This window comes from Chinchilla lanigera, unplaced genomic scaffold (assembly GCF_000276665.1).
Source record: "Chinchilla lanigera isolate Chin_1 unplaced genomic scaffold, ChiLan1.0 scaffold00127, whole genome shotgun sequence".
Lineage (NCBI taxonomy): Eukaryota > Metazoa > Chordata > Mammalia > Rodentia > Chinchillidae > Chinchilla > Chinchilla lanigera.
In genome coordinates, this window is record NW_004955528.1 from 602,915 (window position 1) to 625,100 (window position 22,186).

Sequence of the window (22,186 nt, forward strand, 5' to 3'; positions counted from 1 at the left end):
TCAGAGAGGTCAGGTGGGTGGCTTTCAGATCGTCCCACCTCATTGCCCCCTGGGTTTGCCTTTGGTGAACTGGATGTCGGGGGTTGCATCTTTGTTTGTCTTCTCATTTTCATTTGTTTTTTAAAATTTAATTCCTGGTGTAATACTTGTAAATTGCCTATGGTGGGTTGCTGTATTGCTAATATTTAAAGCCGTTAGATAATGACTGCTTTTCTGAGGTATCTTCCAGTTATAGCTGGTTTTTGGGTTTTGAGTCTGTTGCAATATCGTACCTCTTCACTTTGTTGGGGATGAGAAGTTTCTGCCTATTTGGCCCAGCCTCTGGTTCTTTCACTTTGTGCCACAGTATTTTCTGTGCCACTTAGTCAATCTCAGTCTTGGAATACCAGAAGGAACAACTCTTTAGAATAATTTTATGTCACTTTTGGCTATAATGGTACCATCAGCAATGACAACAGTATCAAACACATCCTAGAAAATGACAAACTGAACTAACCATTGATATGCGGCCTTTAACCATATGAACTAGATTTGTGATTATATAACAAGATCTAAAACAGACCAAAAAATTATATATAGCATACAGATCCTTAATATGTCAATTTTGCCCTCAGGGGTTAAAATTAGATTGGGTTAGGGAGAAAATAGAGAAGTGAAAGAAGTGGAAGAGACTAGAGATAAGCTTGGAGGACAAAGGGGAATTATGCTAACTTTGGGAAACTGGTGCTAAAGACTGGAGGGAAAGAGAGAATGAGGAGATAAAAAGAAGAACAACTGAACTACAACCACAAGGAGGCTAGAAACCACTTTCACGTTCTTATAAAAACAAGATCAAACAATGGAGAAAGAAAACAAAAAACAAAACCACAATGACAACAACAAAAAACAACTGCAAGAGAAAAGAAAAAAAAAATCCACTTCCAGGTATGTTTCTGCTGTCACTGGTAAGAGAATGTGTGGAGACAGAGTCCTGATCCTTGTTGATTTATCCCAGCAAGCCCGCAGTGGCTTCTTGGTGGGGTACTGAGTAATTTCAGTGAGCCTGCACCTTCTGGCTGAGATCAGACTCATTCGACCTGCAGCCATCAATGTACCTTCCTTGGGCTTGAGCCCAGCTGGGAGTCACTGGAGGGAGCCAGCAGCTGGCCTAAGTTCTGAGCTCAATTGACCCCTCTCCAAGATGGCTCCTGGCCAGTTGCTGTCTCCCACCAGACAACTTAGACCTCAGCACTCACCGCTGGATAGGCAGTCATTCATGTCTGTTGCTGCATCTCTCTGTGGATGTGTCTGCAGGTTTGAATCACTCCTCTTGCTCAGAGAGTCCTGTTTCAAGGATAAGATGCCACCAACTACCTCCTCCTCCTTCATTGAAGTTTTTCCCTTCACTTTCTCTGTGGGCTTCAGTTCATGCTTCAGATTCTTGCTGGGTCCAGGGAACCCACTTCCCTCCTTCTTGTTTTCCTCATATTGCTATATTCCAGCCTCTGGACAGTGACTCTCAGAGAGGCTCTTTCTATGCTGCTTACCAGTCCACTATTTTGGTGCCCCTTCCTGACCCATAGATTTATGTAATAAGGGTCAAGGATATAGCTCAGTGCATAGTGCCTGCCTGGAGTTTGATTCCCAGTATCAAAAAAATAAAAATAAAAAGATTTTATGTAATAAGGAGATGGATACAAAAAAAAAGGCAGAGGCCAAGCTTCATCCCACGTTTTAGTTACCCATTGGTCATCTGCTAGCCCATCCTCTGAGTCCTTGTTACATTATTCACCTCAAAATTAATTTGAGTCTTCATCTACAAGTAGTGGGATTACAGCTGAGTTTGTATGTGGTTCTACTACAAGTCTGTTCAACTTAGAATGGGCTGCCCTAAATGTGTAGCAGAGACCACACTCAGGAGTCACCCTCTGTCTAAATAACATCAGATCAAAGGCTTGACTGTTTTCTGTTAAGCAACTTGTGGATGTTGTTTATTTTTGCTCTACTAGAAATTAAACCTAGGGCCTTGAAATGTGCTGAACAAGAGCTCTACCATTGAACTACATCCCCCCTCTCTTTAGTATGTATATATGTATGTATTTATGGTACTGAGGGTCAAGCCCACTGGCACTTACCATTGAGCCGCATCCATAGCCTTTTTCATTTTGAGATGGAGTCTCACTAAATTGCCCTGGTGGGACTTGACCCATCATTGTACTATACACAATAGCTTTGCTGCTCTAAAGACTTTCTGCTCTACCTCTTTATTCCTCCCTCCCCTCAGTCCCAATATATAATGGGTCTCTTTTTTGTCTGCAGAGTTTTACCTCTTTCCGAATGTTATAGAGTGAAATCGTACAGTGCAGGCAGGGCCTTTTAAATTGGCTTCATTGACTTAGTAATATGCATTTACATTTTTTCTCTATCTTTTGGTGCCTTGACCACTCATTTGTTTTTATTCCAAATACTGTTTTGTAGTTTGGAATGTAAACAGTTTTCCTATTCATCTATCAAAGAGCTGAATTTTTCCCAGAAAAATTAGAAAATGTGCTACCATATCACAAGAAGGAGAGAAGGAGGGCGCCAGCAGAGCCCTGCACCTCTCTTTCAGGTCATGGCTGTTCTGTGTACACATGTAGAAAATCTTGCCAGTGCTGTTCATGCTGGTGGGAGTTTGTAATCCCAGTACTCAGGAGGCTGAGAGAGGAGGATCACAAATTCAAGGCCAGCCTGGGCAGTTTAACCAGACCCTTTCTCAGAATTCAAAACAAAATTGTTTAATTTTGTTTAATTTTGAGATCTAGTCTGGCTAAGTTACTAGCAATCCTTTGAACTAGCAATTGAACTAGCAATCCTTCTCCTTCAGCCTCCTGAATACCTGGGATTATAGATATACATACAAAACAATAGCCATTGATGTAGATCAGTGGTAGAATGCCCCTGAATTCAATCCCCAGTACTGCAAAGAAAATCTTACTAGAAAGCAAAATATTTGCTTTCAACTGTTACACGTATTTAAAGAATTTAGGAGGAAAGTAAGCCAGGCACGATGGTAATCCTAGCTTCTTTGGAGTCTCAGGCAGGAGGATTATAAATTTGAGGCCAATTTAGGCAATTTGTGAGATGTTGTCTTAATAAACAGACAAACAGCTAAGTAGCTAGAATGCTTGCCTAGCTGCCTAGCGTATGGGAGGCCCTGTGTTCCATTTTAAAAAATGATGAGAATAGTTTATTGCATTTTACAATAGATTTGTACCTTTTTCATTACCAAAGTTCTAGGTTTCCCTTTTCCATGTGAAGTAATTTTTCTTGTGAAGAACTTACTTTCCCTTTTATTTTAGAGTAGATTTCTTTGTGACCAATTCTGTCTTTTTTTCATTTCCCACCTGAAAATATCTTGTCTTTCCTTCATTTCTGAAGATCTTCTTTTGGGGCAGTATCCTTTGTCTCTAGAATCCTATGTCTCTTTCTCTCTCTCTTTTTTTTCCCCTCCAGTACTGGGGATTAAACCCAGGCATAGTCTACCACTGATCTATATCCCCAACTGTTTTGTTTAATTTTGAGATCTAGTCTGGCTAAGTTACTAGCAATCCTTTGAACTAGCAATTGAACTAGCAATCCTTCTCCTTCAGCCTCCTGAATACCTGGGATTATAGATATACATACTGTTCCTGTCTCTTTCCTTTTTTCCTTTTGTGCTACTTGGGATTGAACAGTAATTTTTTTCAACACATAAAAATACAGTTTCCCTGCTTTCTGGCTTCTGTGGTTTCTAATGAGAAACCTACAGTACTTGAGTTGTTTCCCTGTGTTAATACATGCTTTTTTTTTCCCCTCTGCAGTACTGGGAATTGAACCTAGGGCTTGGCACATGCTAGTCAAGTACTCTATCACTAGGCTACATCCCATGCCTTTTAAAATTTTATTTTGAGGAAAGATCTTTCTGAGTTGCTCAGGCTGACCTTGAATTTGTAATCCTTTAAACTTCTTGAACATAAAATGTTTCTGTCTTTAGCTAAATTTGGGAAGTATTCAGCAATTATTTCTTCAAGTATTTTTTCAGCTTAGCATTTTTACCATGTTTCCTCTGTGACTCTAGTGGCATACATGTTCAGCCATGTCTAGTTATATACCTGTGTTGAAGCTCTGTGCAGTCTGCTTTCCAATCTGCTGCTCAGGTTGAGTAATTCCTATTTCTGCCTCTGTCTCTGTGTCTGTCTCTGTCTCTTGCTCTCTGTCTCTCATTCTCTGTCTCTATCTCTATCTCTCTGTTTCTCTCTCTTTGCCTGCCTGTCTGTCTTTGTATCTCTTTCTCTGCCAGTCTCTTTCTTTCTCTCTTTTTCTCTTTGATGATACATTGCTATGTTACTGGCGCTGCCCTCAAACTCAAACTTCTCCTGCCTTTGCCTCAGCTAGAACTACAGGGATCCTCCACCACTCCTGGCCTGTCACTGTTTTATGTTTCCTGGCTCTTTCCTGTCATTTCTTCATCTCCATGCTGCTATGGAGCCAATCAGTGATCTTTAATTTGGATATCACATATGTATATATAGTTTTTATTACTATTTTTTGAAGTGCTGGTGTTTGTACTTCAGGCCTTTTACATGCTAGGCAAGCATTGTACATGAGCTACAGTCCCCAGCTTTTGTTGTTGTAATTTTTGATTCTCAGATTTCCATTTGACAGTAACTTTTTGTTTCTATGCCAAGGCCTTTTTATTTGCTTGGGCATGCTTGGCTTACCTTTGGGGAGTGGTATAATAGTTGTCTGCCTACAAGTCTCTATTGATTCCTGCAGTCATTTTAGAGCAAACATTTTTCAACTATTTTTCCCCCCTGAGAATTAATCATATTTTCCCTACTTTTTGTATATCAAGCAATTCTAGATTATATTCTAGATACTTTGATTATGCTGTGAGGTCTGGGTTGTGTTTCAGTCTCATAAAGAGTGCAGACATTTCAGCTGCAGTAGGAATGTGTTGTGGTATTCTAGGCTGTGTGTTTTGAATCCCCTCTATGGCTGAGATCAGGTCAGTTTTCAGAGCTGTTTCAGTGCTCCTGGCACCATCTGGGGCCCAGTCTGAGGCTGAGCAGTTGTCTACCCATAGATCAGTTCTCAAAGTTTTGGTTTTCCATGTAAGGTTAGGTTCACACATGCACTGTCTCAGGATGTTCTAGGCATTCCCATGCAGCTTTGTGGGTTCAGTTTGCATATTCCCCACTGTGTCCCATACTGACTCCAGGGCTCTTTCCTTGTTCTCTAGAAGTTTGGAGCTGTTGTGTTTTCTGTGATATCACTGACTGAATCTGGCCTGGGCCTGGTATAGAAGATAGAGAATGAGACAGCATAGCCCCCACTAAGTTCGGACACTGTCCTCTAGTCAGGAGGGAGGTTTCCCTCTGAGTTTTGGTGCTTGCCATGCTACCACTACCATAGCAGTCTTCAAGCAGGGGATTTGGTTGTCCTGAGGGCAGGACCATCAAAGATAAAAGTAGTATTAATAATGATAATAATACTGTTACTAGTAAGCCAGGGTGTTTCCCCATTGCTGTCTTTTTTCTTTTCTTTTTTTAAGAAGAGGTTTCTTGGGGCTAGGGGTTTAGCTCAGTGGCACAGTGCCTGCCTGGCAAGCACAAGGTCATGAGTTCGATTCCCAGTACCGGAAAAAAAACCAAGGGGGGTGGGGGAAGGAGAGGTTTCTTTTGGCTCATAGTTTCAGTGAGATCAGTTCATGGTCACAAGGCTCCAAGGCAGAAATGGAAGAAAACTACTTCTGGCATAGTGTCTGGAAGCAGAGAGAAGGAAGGGAAGAGACAGGAATGAGAATATACCCCTCCAAGTGAAGCCCCCAGTGACCTGATCCTTCTGTAAATGGCACATTCAGTTATGAACACATCGGTGCACTAGTTCACTGATGAATATAGTGTCCCTATGATCCAATCACCTTATAAGAGCCCCCCCCAACAGAAGACTTTTAGCGGACATTTTAGATCTAAACCATAGCATTCTACCCCTGGCTCCCAAAAGGCTTATGTCCATCTCATTATGTAAAATACACTTAGTACATCTTCAAGAGTTGCCAAAGTCTTACTAGTTCCAGCATTGCTGAAAAATCCAAGTCCAAAATCTCCTCTGAGATTCAAGGCAAACTCTCAGCTATAAGCCCCTATAGAAATAAAAAAAAGCCAGGCATGGTGACACACATGCATAATCCCAGCACTCAGGAGGCTGAGGCAGGAGGATTGTTGAGAGTTTAAGGCCAGCCTGGGCTACAAAGTGAGTTCAAGGCCAGCCTGAACTATATAGCAAAAACCCTGTCTCAAGAAGACAAAAAAAAAATGTTAAAGAAATTTTACATGAATTAATAAATAAGAAAGAAAAAGTTAAATATTTTCAACATACAGTGACATAGAGTATACATTCCCATTTCAGAAGTGGGGAAGAGAGGAACAGAAATAAGACCAAAACCCAGCAGGGAAAACATTAAATCCTATAGCTCTATGTCCAGCATTTGGGAAAGTTGTAAGATGGGAATTCCAAAGGGCTGGGATGGATCTACCTTTGTGGCATTGCTGGTTGCAACTTATACAGCTTTTCTTTTGGATTGGCTTTACTCACTTCCTGTAGCTTTCCTCAACAGATGGTTCATGTTCCTGGCATCTTCAACTTTCTACTGCACCTTTGGTTTCACATACTACTCTCTCAAGGACACCTAGAGGGGACTGTGATCTTGTCACACATTTTTGCCTGGTCTCCTAGGGTTTCTTGTAAAATCTGGGTGGAAGCTTGTGTGATCAAGTAACTCTTGCATTTTGTATGACTGAAAAATCACCACATGGAGGATGCCAAGGTCTGCTGCCAGCTTAAGCAATAGCCAGACCCCTCTGAGTACCTGGCTAGCTGAGCAAGGTGAAATGAATCTCCAGAGAACCAATTCTCTAGGTGGTCCTTCTTGAACAGGGCACCTTAGGGCTCTCTTTATCAAAGCAAAATCTTTCAGATGAGTTTACTTTTACATTTTTATACCCTTGAGCCTACAGGTAGGGTGTGGCCAATTCCTGAGATGCCCTCAGACTATCTTTCCTATTGTTCAGATGCAAAGTATTGGCTTCTTTCTAATGCTAATCTTTTCTGTAGTCATACTCTGTATGACTCCAACTTTGTGGGAGCTTCCTTTCTGGTGAATTGCAAACTTTGCAAATTATTTAGCTCCACTTGTTGGTCCTGATTCTCACTGTAAATCTGATTGCAAGCAGCTAATGGTACCCATAGCACAGCCTGAATGTTTGGCTGCCTCGAGATTTCTTCTTTTTCTTCTTCTTCTTTTTTTTTTTTTTGGTACTGGGAATCAAACTTAGGACCTTGCACTTGCCAGGCAGACGCTTATGCCACTGAGCTATATCCTGGGCTTGAAATTTCTTCTACCAGATCAATTAGTGCATGTTATGGTTTGTAACTACATGTCCCCCCAACAATTCATGCACTCATAGGTGGAGAGTTTTGAAGGTAGCTGGATTAAGGTGTGTGAATGTGGATTAAGGATATGATACTGGGGTTAAAGGTGTGGATAATAAAGGCCCCACCCTAGGTATGGGTTGTACCAATCAACAGGGACAGAAAGAAGGCAAGCTTGATGCTACTGCTGTTGTTTGCAGCTTGCTGCCTTTTGCCTGCCACACCATGTATTGTTTCTCCTCTGTGATGCCCTTCTGCCAGGCCATCCAGCCTTGGAGCCAGCTGACTATGAACTGAAACCTCTACAAACTATGAGCCAAAATAAACCTTTCCTTCTTTAACTTGTGGGTGTTGGGTATTTTGTCTTAGCAATGAGAAAAGTAACTAAGATAGTGCACAACCTTCAAATTCAGCCTCACGCCAAGTCTTAGGACTTGGACAAAATATAGACAAGTTTTTTGCTAGAAAGAAACACACATGGTCTCTAGTCTACTTTCCTGTACATTCTCAACTGTCTAGTCTACTTTCCAGTACATTCTTAACTGTCCATATTTCTATCAGCATTCTGGTCTTCGTAACTTCTACTAGAATCACCTGCCAAGCTCTCTTCACTCTATTTACAGCATTCTAAGGCTTCTCTAGAAAGCGTTGCCAAACCTTCCTAGACTTCTCCCACAAACAAGTGCCAAAGGCTTTTGAACCACGTGGTTAGATATAGTCATAGCAACAACTCCACTCGTGGTACCAGACTCTTATATTGGTAACTTTCCTATCACTGGAGCAAAATGCCCAGTATTCACAGTTTAAAGGAGGGCAGGTTTATTTTCGCTCACAGTTTCAGGGGCCTCAGTCCATGGTAAGCTGACTCTGAGGCAGAAATGGCATGGCAAAATACCTTGACAGAAGGAAGCTGTTCACTGCATGGGGGCCAAGAAGCAGAAAGAACAAGAGGAGGAGCTGGAACAAGAATATACCTTTCCAGGTTATGCCCTCAGAGACTCCCCTTCTCTGATCAAGCTGCACTCCAAACAGCAAAGTCAAGTGGCTGTGAACTCATCTAGGGACTAATCCACTAGTGACTATACCGCCCCACATGATCACATCACCTTGTTCCAAAAGCCTTACCTGTCAACACAGACTTTAGGAGGACATGTCTATCTAAATCATAACAGCCCACATCACCACCCAGAGGCCATTACAAATGAGGAAATTGGTGAACCTTACTTTCTTCTTATATGGGTTTCTCTTCTCTTTTCTTAGACCACAGAGTCTTCTTGGGTGCTTTCTGTATGTATTGGTGTTTAATCTTGGGCTTTCATCCTGTTTTTGATTTCAGCTAGGATGTCTATAGGGAAAAGTAGACCCTAGGAAACTCACCTTCAAAGAAGTCCTACGTGACATTTTGATCTTGTGACCTATTCTTTCTGCTGCCTTAGAACATTCAGACCCTCATAGAGTGAGGAGTGCTGTACCTTCTTGTGGAAGAGTATGGCTCATTTAGTGGGAAAGATGGTGGATCTTGCTACCTAAAGCTACTCTGAGACCCAGAACCTCAGGGTAGAGCTTCTTTTTGAAGAGTAGCAGACAGGAACTTGGAGGAGGATTTTTGGTGATATTGAGAGAAGCCATTTGCTAGGTGTTCTGTTGAGCAGACTTGGAGACTACCCTGTAACTTGTATGTTGCCTTGCTTTTTTCAGGACTTGGGGCCCTGAAGGAGTAAAACTCCTGGCCACTGGTGCCCGCTTCTGTGAACCATGGCAACCCCGGATGTGAGCGTCCATATGGAGGAGGTGGTGGTTGTGACAACTCCAGACACTGCAGTGGATGGCAGTGGTGTGGAGGAGGTGAAGACAGTGCTGGTAACGACAAATCTGGCCCCTCACGGGTAAGGACTGGGCTTTGGTCCTGCCAAGGCCATGCCAGGGGGAAGGTTGAATTATCTGTGGCACAGCTGGCTGCCAGGTTTAGGTACAAGTATCAGAATTTCCTTATGTATGATGATTCTCAGGCTGGAGCAAACTGCATCAAATGAGAGGATCAGCTGTAAACTCTGGGTGACGCCTGTGCTCTGCTGCAGCAAGGCGATGTGGCTTCCAAACACACAGTGACGTTTTCTGATAAATAGACCAGTGGGAAAGATTGAGGGCTGCTTTCAAGGAGTGAGGGTGAAGAGCCAGTGCCTTTGTTGGCATTCCTTATGAAACTGAATTTTTTCTTCATTTTTTCCCCTTTTTAAATTTTTTATTTTGAGACAGGGTCTTGCCTGGTTGCCTAGTTTAGGCTCCAACTTATGGCTCACCTGCCCCAGCTTCCCAGAGTGCTAGAATTACAGGTGTGTGCCACCATCCCAGCTTCATCTGCTCTTGTACTGCACATCTGAACTGACTGTTGGTTGGCCAGAAACCTCAAATCTGACCAAACTGCTGGCTGATTTCTGCCATCTCTGTAGGCAGAGTTGTCAGGAGATGTCAAAGTAGGTCCTGCCCCTGGCAAGAGGTGAGGTGAAGGGAAGCAGTGACGTGGACAGAGGGGCTGTGTGAGTCCTTGCTCTTCTTCCCAGGACTTGAGGCTTTGCTGCATCTTGTATATGGCATCTTGACACTGTCTCAGCTAATCATGGAGCAGTGGTCAGTCTTCACTGCATGACAGAGAACTTTTTATTTTTTTCCAGTATTGGGGATTGAACCCAGGACCTTATGTATTTTTGACAAGCATTGTAGCACTGGGCTATATCCCACCCCTTTAAAATTTTGAGACAGGGTCTCTAAATTGTCTAGGCTGACTTCAAACTTGAAATCCTCCTGCCTCAGCCTCCTGAGTAGCTAGGATTATAAGTATGTGTCACTCTGCCCAACTGATAGAACTTTTCAGATCAAAACACTGTATGATCTTCTTTGTTTCATAGACATGGCACAAGACCCTGATGATGGAAAGAGGCTTCTGAGGAGGACCCCATGGGGTTTGATCTTTGATCCATATGCTCTGCTGTAACCTCCCTATGACCCCACCTACAAGCAGTGTGCAATCTCCTTGTTCAGATTTGGGGTGGCCTACGAATAGTGTGGCAGAATGACACTGGGTCAGAGAAAGCCACATTGCTTCTTCCTGGTGCCCTGGGGTCACTGCAATGCTCCCAGCTTTAGCGTCATCCCTGAGGATGACTCCATACTGAGTCTTCCTCGCTGAGGCCCCAACACTGGGCTGCTGCTGTAGGGTGATACGACTCAGCCCCACACTGAGCACGCTTGAGGATCATTGTCTCTAGGCGTCTCTTCCTGAACTGGTGTCTTCTCACACAGTTGCAGGCTGAGAGATATGCACTGTGAGTAGGTGTCTGGCCGGCTTGTAACTGTATCACATGCTACTCACAGGCCTAGGGTAGGCAACACTGCCTCTAGGTGGTGTAGCCTTTCTGCGCTTGGGCACAGTCACCTCCCTACCTCCTTTTCTCCCTCCCCCCCTCCTTCCCTTTCCCTTTCCCTTTCCCTTTCCCTTTCCCTTTCCCTTTCCCTTTCCCTTTCCTTTCCCTTCCTTCCTTCCTTCCTTCCTTCAATTTCTCCATTTAAAATTTTGCCATATTGGAAATTGAACCTAGGCCTTTGGACTGAGCCACCTTCCCGGCACTATTTATTTTTTCATTTTTTATTTTGAGGCAGGGTCTCTCTGAGTGGCCCAGGTGGGACTCACACCTGCGCTCCTCCTGCCTCAATCTCCCAAGTGCTGGGATTACAGGTGTGTGCCACTGAACACCGCTTGGCACTGCCATTTCTTTCCTCCACCACTGGCTAGGACCCCTCAGTGTCTCATCCAGCTCTAGTTCCCAGCCTTGGCCTTGCAGGCCATCTCAGGTCTGGATGCAGGTGAAGCACCTCTTGATCCAGAGACCTAGGAGTTAAAAACCATGTTACTTCTTCCTCTTCCCAGCAGGAGGATGGTCCTACTCAAAAGCCATGTGGCATAATCTGTGAAGGTGGGCCTCTTTTGTCAGTCATGAAAGAGCTTTTGATTAGACAGAACCTCAAAACTCACCAAGGTCTGAATGATATCCTCCACAGCTATGCCATGGTTTGGTGTGTTCTAATACCATTTTTTATTTTGACAATTGATGTCAACAGAGAAGCTAGACAATTGATGTCAACAGAGATCACACTGTGAAAGAGTGTGATCCTTCCGCTCCTCCTAAGTACTGTGAGAACAATCACCTGACTTCATAGAAGCCCACTCGCACTTTCTACATTCTGGCTGAACTGTTCCTCTCAACATGCATATGTTCTTTGTTGTATTTTCCACCTTCTAGATTGCTGAGGCATAGGATTGTTCCTCTACCACACATGACATAGCAGTAACACCTGTCTCCTGCCCTTTTCAAGCTCTGCTGTTTGTGAGATCATAGCCCCCTCCACTGGCACAATCCTTGTTTTATTTATTTATTTATTTTTGTTTTTTTTCCAGTACCGGGAATTGAACTCACGACGTTGCGCTTGCCAGGCAGGCACTGTGCCGTTGAGCTAAATCCCCAGCCCCCACAATCCCTGTTTTAGTCATTTTTGCTGCACAACAAACCACTGCAAAACTTAGTAGCTTAAAGCAACTAAGTGCTCATCATTTCTGCTGTTGGTGGATTGGCTTTGGCCCAGCTGAATGTCTGTGGCCCCACTCTGTACATGGGTTTGCACATGGCCCTCACTCTTCACAACAGCAGACTGTGCTGTCCTTGTGGTGGAAGCTTCCAGCAGCTGGAATGGGCATTGCAAGGCCTCATCTGTACCATTGGTCAGAGCTGGTCACAAACAGGGCAGGTCACCAGCTGGGCATGGCTCAGGCTTGTAATCCCAACATTCTGGAAGGCTGAGGCAAGAAGATCACAAGTTTGAGCCCAGCCTGGACAACTTAGTGAGACCCTGTCTCAAAATAAAATTTTTAAAAAAGGCTGGAGATACAGCTCAGTTAAAAGGCTCTGGATTCATTTCCCAGTACAGGCATATGATGGAGAAAAACTGGACAAAGATCAGCCTGAGTCAAACGGGGTGGGGAATCCCCTCTTGATGGATGCAGCCATGAAAAATGGGGCATTTTTCAGTCTGCAATGTGGGTCGCAATGTCAGGGAGCTGGAGTGCTATCCTCGCTGGCTGGACCTTTCTATAGGAAGAGAATGGGCTATGTGTGCCTCCTTGGGAAGGCATCCACCCTGGACTTAAGGCAGGTTTGTCTTGAAGGATTTGAAGGTTGTCTTTCTCTGTCAGGAATTATTACTGTGTCTTACTAGTTGGTAGTTGAGATTTATTCTTGCTATACTTTGTTTGAAAGAAGATGGGGAGTAGATCTAGTTAATTACTTTGTAGGTTTCTATCTTTCCCTGATGGATATTTGCCAGGAAAATATGGGAGTGCTTCTTATTTATGAAGTCTGGTACCACCTTCCCACTATCGTGCCTCAGCCAGTGCTACTTGCTGGAGAGAAAAAAGCAGTTTGATAAAGTGCCAGGAGTTTCTAAATTTGCCTTCAGTAAAATAGATATTTTTAAGTGAAGTATGAACCAAAATGCCAAGTAATTAATGTCTCACTGTCAAGCTGTAGAGGAAGTGCTGATGGTCCGCACCCCATGGATGCATCTCCATCTTTGGTTTGCACAATGCCCTGTTTCCTAGGCTGTGTCCACCTAAAGTTGGTCCTTATTTTCTTGGAATCTAGGATAGGTCTGCTTAGTGATCCTTGGTGGCCTGCAAGAGGCTCCCTGCCTTCTCTGTTGTATTAGTCAGCTTTTTGTTGCTGTGACAGTATACCTGACAGCCATCTTAAAGGAAGAAAAGCTTATTTATTTATTTTGAGGTGTGGGGAGTTGAACCCAAGGCCTTGTGTGTAACAGGCAAGCACAGCATCACTGATCTACATCCCTGGGTTTCAGTCCATGGTTAGCTGGCTCCCTCATTTTTAGGCCTATAGTGAGGCAGAAACATGGCAGAAAGGCATGTCCAAGAAGGCTGCTCACCTCCTGGCAGCCAGGAGGCAGAGAGGGTGAGAGAGTGAGGGGCCAGGACAAGGTACAGCTGCTTCCTCCACCTGGGCCCACCTCCTGTGGTCAAAGCCCATTGAGCTGATGTGGTCCCTGCCCTTATGGTGTAGTCACCTCTCTAGGCTGCACTGGGGACTGAGCCCTCACTATATGCATCTCTGGGAACACTTCCTGCGGATTTCCTTCACCTTGGGAATTTGGTTCTGTTGGCTGCTATGCAAGGCACATGTTCCTGTTCTGTCATTGTCTTCTCTACTGTGCAAGGTTCTGGCTCAGAGGAGCTTCCTTTTCCAAGTTCCTGAATCCTCCTTGGATTTAGGTGTTCCTATTTAATCACTTAATATTATTCCAAATATTGGAGTCTTTAAAAAAAAAAAAAAGAAGACAGGATGTTGGTATGTAGACCAGGCTGGCCTCAAACTCATGATCCTCCTACTGCAGCCTCCCAAGTGCCAGGAGTACAGGCCTGTGCCACCATACCTGACTGAGTTTATTCTTTTTTTTTTTCCCTAATGGTACTTGGGGATTGAACTCACAGCCTTTGTGCAAAGCTACATTCCCGGTCCTTTTTATTTTTTGAGACAGGGTCTTGATGAATCACTGAGTTGCAGAGGGCTTGCTCTTGGAATCCACTTGCCTCAGCCTCCCAGAGTGCTGGGATTACAGGTGTGTGCTACCATGCTCAGAGTAGGAGCTATTCTTAATATGCCCTGAAGGCCAAATTTCAAATTTATATTTTTAACTCAACTCCTTTTTTTGGCCTCATCTGAGGTAAAAGAAGACCTTGAGATTAAAGAGTGATAAGCTGATTGGGTTACACCATCAGGTACTCCAGGAGAGGGATCAAGATGGGACTTCAGATTTTTTTTTGAGCCAAATCTTTCTGTGTAGTTCAGGTTGGCCTTGAATTCACAGTGATCCTCCTGCCTCAGCCTCCTGAGTGCTGGGATTACAGACGTGGGGCCACCTTGCCAGGCCAGGATAGGACTTTGGGACAGGTGTGCCCACTGCTCAGAGATCACCTCTGAGCTGCTGTTTCAGGCCTTTCCAAGAAGTTGATGCCTGGTGGATTTCCAATGTGAAGCTCTTAGGGAGGAGAGCCTTCCAGAGGCCATGATGTGTGGCTCTGACAGTGAGCTGCCCACCGAAGGCAACTGCAGTCCAGCAGGATGCTGCAGTGTGTCCTAGATGGTCTGCAGAGCCTCCAAGGCCTTGTCCTTTTCTCCATGCTGGGGAGCCTGTGTTCTTCTGGCTCTTCTTCCTGTAGGCTGCCTCCTTTCCCTAAACCTCAGCACCTTAAGTGTGCCAGTTGTCCTCCTCAGGAGTCTCTGACAAGGCTGAGGGTGCTTCTAGCCATGAGTTGGTACCCACACCGCATTCAGCATTGTGGATAGCCTCCCTTGGGGCCGTGCTTTCTTTGCTTTTATGTGATGTCAGTGTTCCATGCTTGGCCATCTCTGCTTTCTTTATACCACCAGTATCTTCCTGAGGATCCCCTACTTCACCAGGGCTTTAGCTTCCTAGGTCTGGGCTGAGCCCTGACCTCTTGGTTGAGCTGCAGACCCACTTTGAAAAGTGTCTGCTGAATGAATGGTAAAATGTGGCTTAGTTACAGACTAGAACACTACCCAGCCACAAGAGGAAAAAGGCCTCAGCCTGCAGAGTAACAGTGGGTGTCACAGAGTGTAGTGGAGGCAGGCAGACCCAGGGGAGGACACAGCCTGTGTTCACATGAGGTTCAGAAGCAGTGCATCCAGCCAGAATGAGGGCCACCAGTGGGGATAGTGGCCAAAGGGCCATGAGAGGGATACTTCAGGGTGCCATGCACAGGTGGGTGAACCTGTACTTGTCCCCAAGCTGCCACAGGGGCCCCGAGTGCTTCTGTGTGTTTGTTACACCTTGCCTAGAGAGTCCCAATCAGACTCCAGCTTGGTATCCCACAGTTACCCCAAAGCCCTCTGCTCACACCCACCCTAGTCCTTTTGGCTTGGCCTTGATACCTCCGGTGTGGAGCTGGCCTGTCTTCAGTCCCCACCCCCCCCAGTCACTGTCCCCTGACCTTTGGTCCCCTGTGTTGCTGAGATTCACACTTGTGTCCTCACCTATGTTCTTGGCTCTTGTTTCCTATTCCTAAAACCTACCTTCCACCCACTGCCAAAACATTCTCTTTGTTTTTGTTTGTTTTGTTTTGAGACAAGGTCATCTATATTGCCCAGGATGGCTGTGAACTTGTGATCTTCCTGCCTCAGCCTGTGGAATAGCTCGGATTACAAGTATGTGCCACCACACTTGGCAGAATGTTCTCTTTTTTTGTCTTTTTTGAGACAGGGTCTCGCTATGCAGTTCAGGCTGGCCTTGAACTCATTTTGAAACCCAGGCTGGCCTTGAATTTGAAAGGATCCTCCTGCCTCAGCCTCCCCAGTGCTGGGATTACTGGTGTGTGTCACCACACCTGGTTAGAATGTTCTTTATAAAATACAAATCTGGGGCCAGGGATATAGCTCAGTGGCGTAAGTGCCTGCCTGGCAAGTGCATGGTCCTGAGTTCAATTCCCAGTACCAATTAAAATAAAATAAAAATAAAAATTAAAAACAAAAAAGAATTAAAATACAAATCTGACCTTGTCACTCACCTGTTTAAAGATCAAAAGAGTTTCCTCTCACCTTGAGCCTGCCGTGGGGCCCTATTAGGCATAATCTGTCCTACAGAAGGAAACTATTGAGCCTACATCCTGCTCTGAGCCCTGAGCAAGCTGATCATCTGCCCATCTGCTCTCACCCTTTCCAGGTTCTGCTAATGAGTCACACCCTGGGGGCTGGCTTCCTCCAGAACAGGTGCTGTCCCTGGCTTCAACCGTCCTGTTGGACTATGTCTGTGTTCTTGTGGGTCATGGGTGAACTGTGGCAAGCTGTGCACCCCATTCCCCAATCTTAAGACTTCGACACCCAGCTGGTCTATGCTCACCAAAGGGTGGAGCCCTGAAGGAAGGCAAGGAAGTGTGGAAGGTACCTGTGGACATTCTTGATAGTGGGTGTATTTGAACACACTTAGCCAGAAAAGTACACATACCACACACTCAGTTATCATGAGCTAAGCATGCCAGAGGAATCCCCACCCAGACTTCTCCCCAGCTGTCCACATTGCCTCCTCCAGGCTCCAGAAACCCAAGACTGGTTTCCTGTTTCAAGCATTTAGGTGGTACATCACTATGCAGGTAGAAACAGTCTGCAGGATTGATTTCCAGAAGTGAGGAGGAGAGCTGGCTCAAAGGGCATGTGCTTTCTAAGCTGTAGATAAATTATCCCCTTGTAGCTTTTGTTTTTGTGTGTTTTTTTCTTTTTTGGTACCAGGAATTGAACTCAGGACCTTGTGCTTGCTAGGCAGGTGCTGTGCCGCTGAGCTATGTCCCCTGCTGTTTTTGTGTTTTTGTAATGCCAGTGATGAAACCCGGGGACCTCGTACATGGTGGGCAAGTGCACCACCAGGCCCTCATTGGCTCTGCCAGCTGTGTTGGAGGGCCTGCTTCCCTATAGCTGTGTCATCTTCCCACCAACCTTCTCCTATACCTATGTTGGCCATGTTTCCACCTTTGAACTGTCTTAGTGACTGATACCTTACTGTAGGTATTATTTTCATTTCTTTGGAATAATGAGATGTCTTTGAGGTCTTTGGTCATAGTTGTCAACTATTGGGCAACAATGTTTGGTTGACCTGTGGGCCCTCTATATGGTAGAAAGAGGTTATGTTTGTCTTCCTTATGTTGTAAACATTTCCCTCAGTGTTCTCTCTTTATTTCATTTTTTATTTATCTTGTCTTTTTGAGGCAGGGTCTCACTGTGCAGTTCAGGCTGGCCTTGAACTCACTTTGTAACCCAGGCTGGTCTCAAACTTTCAGCAATCCTCCTGCCTCAGCCTCCTGAATGCTGAGATTACAGTTGTGTGCCACCATGCCTGGCTAATGTTCTCTCTTTAAGAAAAAAATAGTTATAGTGTTTTTCCCCAGTGCTGAAAGTTTTATTTTTAATTCAGATGTCTTCGCTACTTTCTTGTTATTGGATCAACTATCTAACACCAGCAAGTTTAAGAAGGTACAGTTTATTTTATCTCAGAGTTTGTAGGGGTTTCAGTCCATAGTCAGCTGGCTCCAAGGCAGGGCAGCATGGCAGAGGAGAAAGAGTTCATGGTATAGGGGCCGGGGATTTAGCTCAGTGGCACATTGTCTGCCTGGCAAGCGCAAGGTTGTGAGTTTGATTCCTGGTACTGGAAAAAAAACCAAAAAAAAAAAGAGTTCATGGTGTAGCAGATAGGAGGCAATGAGCCTTCCTCCTCCTTTTTCCTTTTTCTTTTTATTCCATCCAGACCACAAGCCTATTAGTTGGTGCCACCCACACTAGGGTCTTCCCTTTTCAGTAAGTCTGTCGCCCACACCCAGAACAAATCAGTGGACTAATCCAGTATCACACACCCATGATCCAGTTACTTCCGGAAGCTCAGTGAGCACGTGAGGCTGTGGGGGGACATGTAGATATAAAGCACAGCATCAAACTTACTCTTGTTTTGCCATTAGGTCCTGCTGTGTCGTCCAGGCTAGTCTTAAATCTGAACTTTCCCATCAGCCTCCTGAGTACTGGGTTCCTGGTGTGTGCCACCACACCCAGAGCCTATAACCTTTAATTTTACCATAATTAATTTTGGTGTAAGTGAGAGTTGTCATGGCAACTTTTTTTCTTCTTTCCACAATTTTAAGCCAGGCGCTGCACACATCTGTAAGCTTAGCTACTCAGGAGGCTGAGGTGGGAGGATCACCAGCCTCCAATTTAATAGAAACTATCTCAAAAAAAAAAAAAGTGTACATTTTCTAGGCTAGAGGTATGACTCAGTGGTAGAATGCTTGTCTAGTATGTGTGAAACCCTGGGTTTGATCCCCAGCACTATAAAAAAAATGGATAAATACTTTGATAATTTGTATAATTGTATGAAGTAATTGTAATAGAAATTAAAAACATTATTAAAGAAAGAAATGGAGGTTTAGAATTCCCACTTAAACATTAGTTGCTTCCATAAATCCATCATACTGGCGTTGCTCAATGGTGCTATTCTGGGTACTACAGACAGTTGTGAACAAATCAGAAAATTCGAGGCTCATATTTTCATGAGGAGTAGCACATGGTACCCATCTGTACCATTCCCTGACTGCAGAGCCACTGCTGTTTCCCAAAAAGATCAGAAAAGTGTCGTGCATATATCAGCAATGAGACTTGTCAGTACTGCAAATTGCTTGATGTATGCTATGGACTGCAGATTTTGCAATCAGGGATTCTGATGCTCTCTCTTTCTTTTTCTTTTATCTTTTACCAGGGGTGACCTGACAGAAGATAACATGGAGACAGAAAATGCAGCAGCTGCAGCTGCTGCAGCCTTCACAGCCTCTTCACAGCTCAAAGAAGCAGTGTTAGGTAGGAAGCCACATTAGGGGGTATCATGTTACGTGGAGAGCTACATTAGGTGGGAAGCCTGCCTTCTGCCCACTCATTGTGCAGGGGCACTGTGGTCCTGTGACTGAGATGGGTAACGACCAAGGGTAAGAAGGTTCTTATCCAGGCTGTGCCACAGGGTTCTCCCGAGGAGGCATGTCATGTCTGTCATGACGGCATACCTCTCCCTGTGGCTAGGGGAAGAGCAAAGGACCACCTAATATTGCAGCTTTCTCCTCTTCGGGATTTCGTTGTCTTGTTGCTGCCTCTGTACCCATTTGCTATGACTATCACTGTTCTATTAACATCTGTGGGACTTTGTGTTGCCCAAATTAAAGGGCCTTAAATCCCTAAGGCCTCCCGTGCAGTGTTTCAAATACAGCTTGATTTTATGTCTTTTTGTGGCTCTCCAGTTGGACCATAGTTTAGTGGGATTATATTAATAATACTGTAGTTAAATCTATTTTGTGGATCCATCTAAAACTCTGACCAGACTGAGTCCCTTACTCATCATGGCCCTACTTGGGGCCTTCCTGGATTTCAGTTTTGGTTTCTAGGTTGGCACCTGCTGGAAGGCATTTGGAGGAAGTATTTTGGAGAGATTATAACTGATTTCTCATTCTTCTTTTTCTTGTCAATGTGCCTGTGAGAAGTGAAGATGGCTGAAGAGGGGGAGAACTTGGAGGCTGAAATTGTGTACCCCATCACCTGTGGAGACAGCAGAGCCAACTTGATTTGGAGGAAGTTTGTGTGCCCTGGCATCAATGTGAAATGTGTTCAGGTGAGATCACAAGGTGCACCTGCTTCTGCTCCAGGGGAGTGTAGCTTGGGCTGTGGGTACTAGGGAGACAGGAGTTCCACAAGCCTGGGAGGACAGAGGAAGTACTGTATAGTAGCCTGCATGTGGGACAGGCTGGATTGCAGCTGTGGGCACAGTGAGGACGAGCCTCCAGCAGAAGTGATTCCTGCTACCAGAGTGAAGCTGTAGGAGGCAGGTGATAAGGGGGTTCTGCCTATGTGGTAGAGGCTACAGCCTCTAAGTTAAAGTGGCTTTGTTTGGCAGAAGGAGGTATGCTCTCAAGAGACTGATTTAGAGGTGAGGGGGAAGATGAATGGGAATGACACCTTCTTTCTTGGCAACGTGGTAGATTAGATACCCAGATTCACCTTATGTTGAAAAACAGCTAAAAATACCTTTTAAGGTATTTTCATAAAGTATCTTCCAGTTGCCTCTTTAAGGCAGAAGTTGTCAGGCCTAGGGCCTGAGTAAAGGTGGAGTAACAGAGGCAGATAAAACACTGAGTCTAGCTTTTGCCTGAGAGCCTTGCTGACTGACTTAGCTCAGCTTTACAGCCAGGGGATAAGAAGACTAAGCCAAGACTTCCCTGAGGTTGTACATTGCGGGAGTGGCTTGTTCACTCTAAAGCTGGTACTGCCAGAGGGGACCGTGATAGCTGTCTTGGTTACTTTTCTCTCGTTGCTGGGACAAAATACCTGACGCCCAAAATTAAGGAAGGGAAGGTTTATTTCGCTTACAGTTTGTGGAGGTTTTAGTCCATACTTGGCAGGTTACAAGGCAGGGTGGCACATGGCAGAGGGCTACAGCTCACTGCGGCTGAACACAGCAAAGCAACAAGCACACAAGCCAGGAATGGTCGCAAGCAGCCTCTTGCTCTCCCTTACATATGCAAACTATCCACCCCAGGGCGGGTGCAGCTCTCACACCCATAATCAATCAAACTCTAAAAGCCTGCCCCATGGCAGTGTGAGGCTTTGGGGGGACACCCAGACACAAACCATAACAATAGCCTTCTAAGCTTGCCCAAGCCAGAGTGAGGGGGCTGCTGTCTCCCGTGTGTGCATCGAGAGCAGAGAGTTGTGCTGTGGAGCACTCACATGTGGACTTGAGAGTTTAGTTACCGTTCCCTCCAGAGACTAAGAAGTGATGAGAAATCCTCTTGGGAGGAATTTTTCTTTATCTGAGATTTCCAGTAATTTCCACAAAGTCAAAAAAAGAGAGCAGCTCACAACAAAACGAACACCCCACCGACAAGGAAACAAGGCAATCTGGATGACTGTGTGTAGAGGAATGGCAGCAGGGTCAAACCCATTTGCACTATAGGTATTGGATTTTTTTCCAGTAATGAGGGTTGAACCTAGGGCATGCTCTTTGCCACTGAGCTCTACATACCTCCAGGCACTGGAACTTTTAAGACACAGGATACAAAATAATTATATATTTAATTTATATCAAGAAATAAAAGAGAACCTATGTAAAGAAAAAAGTGGATTTGACAAAAACATGATGAAAAATGAAAAGAATTAGAATTAAACACTTGGTGGTTAGGTTTCAGAGCAGATTAGACATAGTAGAAGAGATAATTAGTGAACTGAAAGATAAAACCAAAGAAATCATCTAGAATATAATCTACAGAACATAAAAGTGGGCAGTAGAAGCAGGAAAAAGTCTGACATACATGTTTACAAAGAGAGAGGTAAAGGTTTCATGATAAGGGAGGAGAGCAGTCCACAGTTTGGGGACCTGAGAGAGTCCAAGCTGGATAAAAAGACCCCCACTTCCTCTACCTGGGATGATCTGATATCAAAATAAATAATGATGGTGTAGCTCAGTAGTGAAGCACTTACCTAGCATGTACAAGGCCCTATGTTTTAACCCTAGCACCATACACATGCACACACACAATAAGTAAAAGAAAATAATGGCAGTCATGGATTATAACTCAAGTAGGATAAATATCTGAGCCTGTATTTATTATAGTTTATTTCATGTCGTTTACTATTAAGTGTGTGCATAAGAAGGAGTGAAGTGCTCGTGTCAGAATGTCAGCTTACAAATGTGAAGCAGTGATGTTCCAGAAGTCCTCAAGGGGTGTTCACACTAGTCATGAAGTGAGGTGAGCCACAGTCTGAAATTATCTGTCAGATCACATGTTAATGCAGATGCAAGTAACTGCAGTGGGGAATCCTGCCAGGTGCCTCCTAAACTAGGAGATGAATGTCTACATCATCGGTATCAGACCACCGTGCATGCTTCCTGCTAGAATGGATGAGCAGGAATTCTGTCATACTTTTGCCAAATATTCACAGCCTTACTACTTCCAACAAAACAGACAAAAATTGAAAGATATTCTACAAATACCTGAACTGTGTGCTTCAAAAATGCCAGGGTTAAGAAAGACCAAGATAGGCTAGCTGGGTGTGGTGGCGTACGCCTGTAATCCCAGCACTTGGGAGGCTGAGGC

At 44.6% G+C, this 22,186-nt stretch overlaps 1 protein-coding gene across 3 annotated transcripts in view; it reads left to right on the top strand.

Annotated features, from left to right (window-relative positions):
• The first annotated feature begins 902 nt into the window (after positions 1-902).
• Gmeb2 (glucocorticoid modulatory element binding protein 2) overlaps positions 903-22,186 on the top strand; it is a 34,882-nt gene continuing 13,598 nt past the window's right edge. For 2 of the 3 annotated variants that reach the window (XM_005409955.2, XM_013507500.1), the window contains exons 1-4: positions 903-924; positions 9,133-9,320; positions 18,808-18,905; positions 19,577-19,704. In XM_005409955.2, the coding sequence (XP_005410012.1) occupies positions 9,190-9,320; positions 18,808-18,905; positions 19,577-19,704 (357 nt within the window). In that variant the 5' untranslated portion in view covers positions 903-924; positions 9,133-9,189. Of the gene's footprint in view, positions 925-9,132; positions 9,321-18,807; positions 18,906-19,576; positions 19,705-22,186 lie in introns of those variants that run through there. The other variant, XM_013507501.1, reaches the window with a different exon arrangement.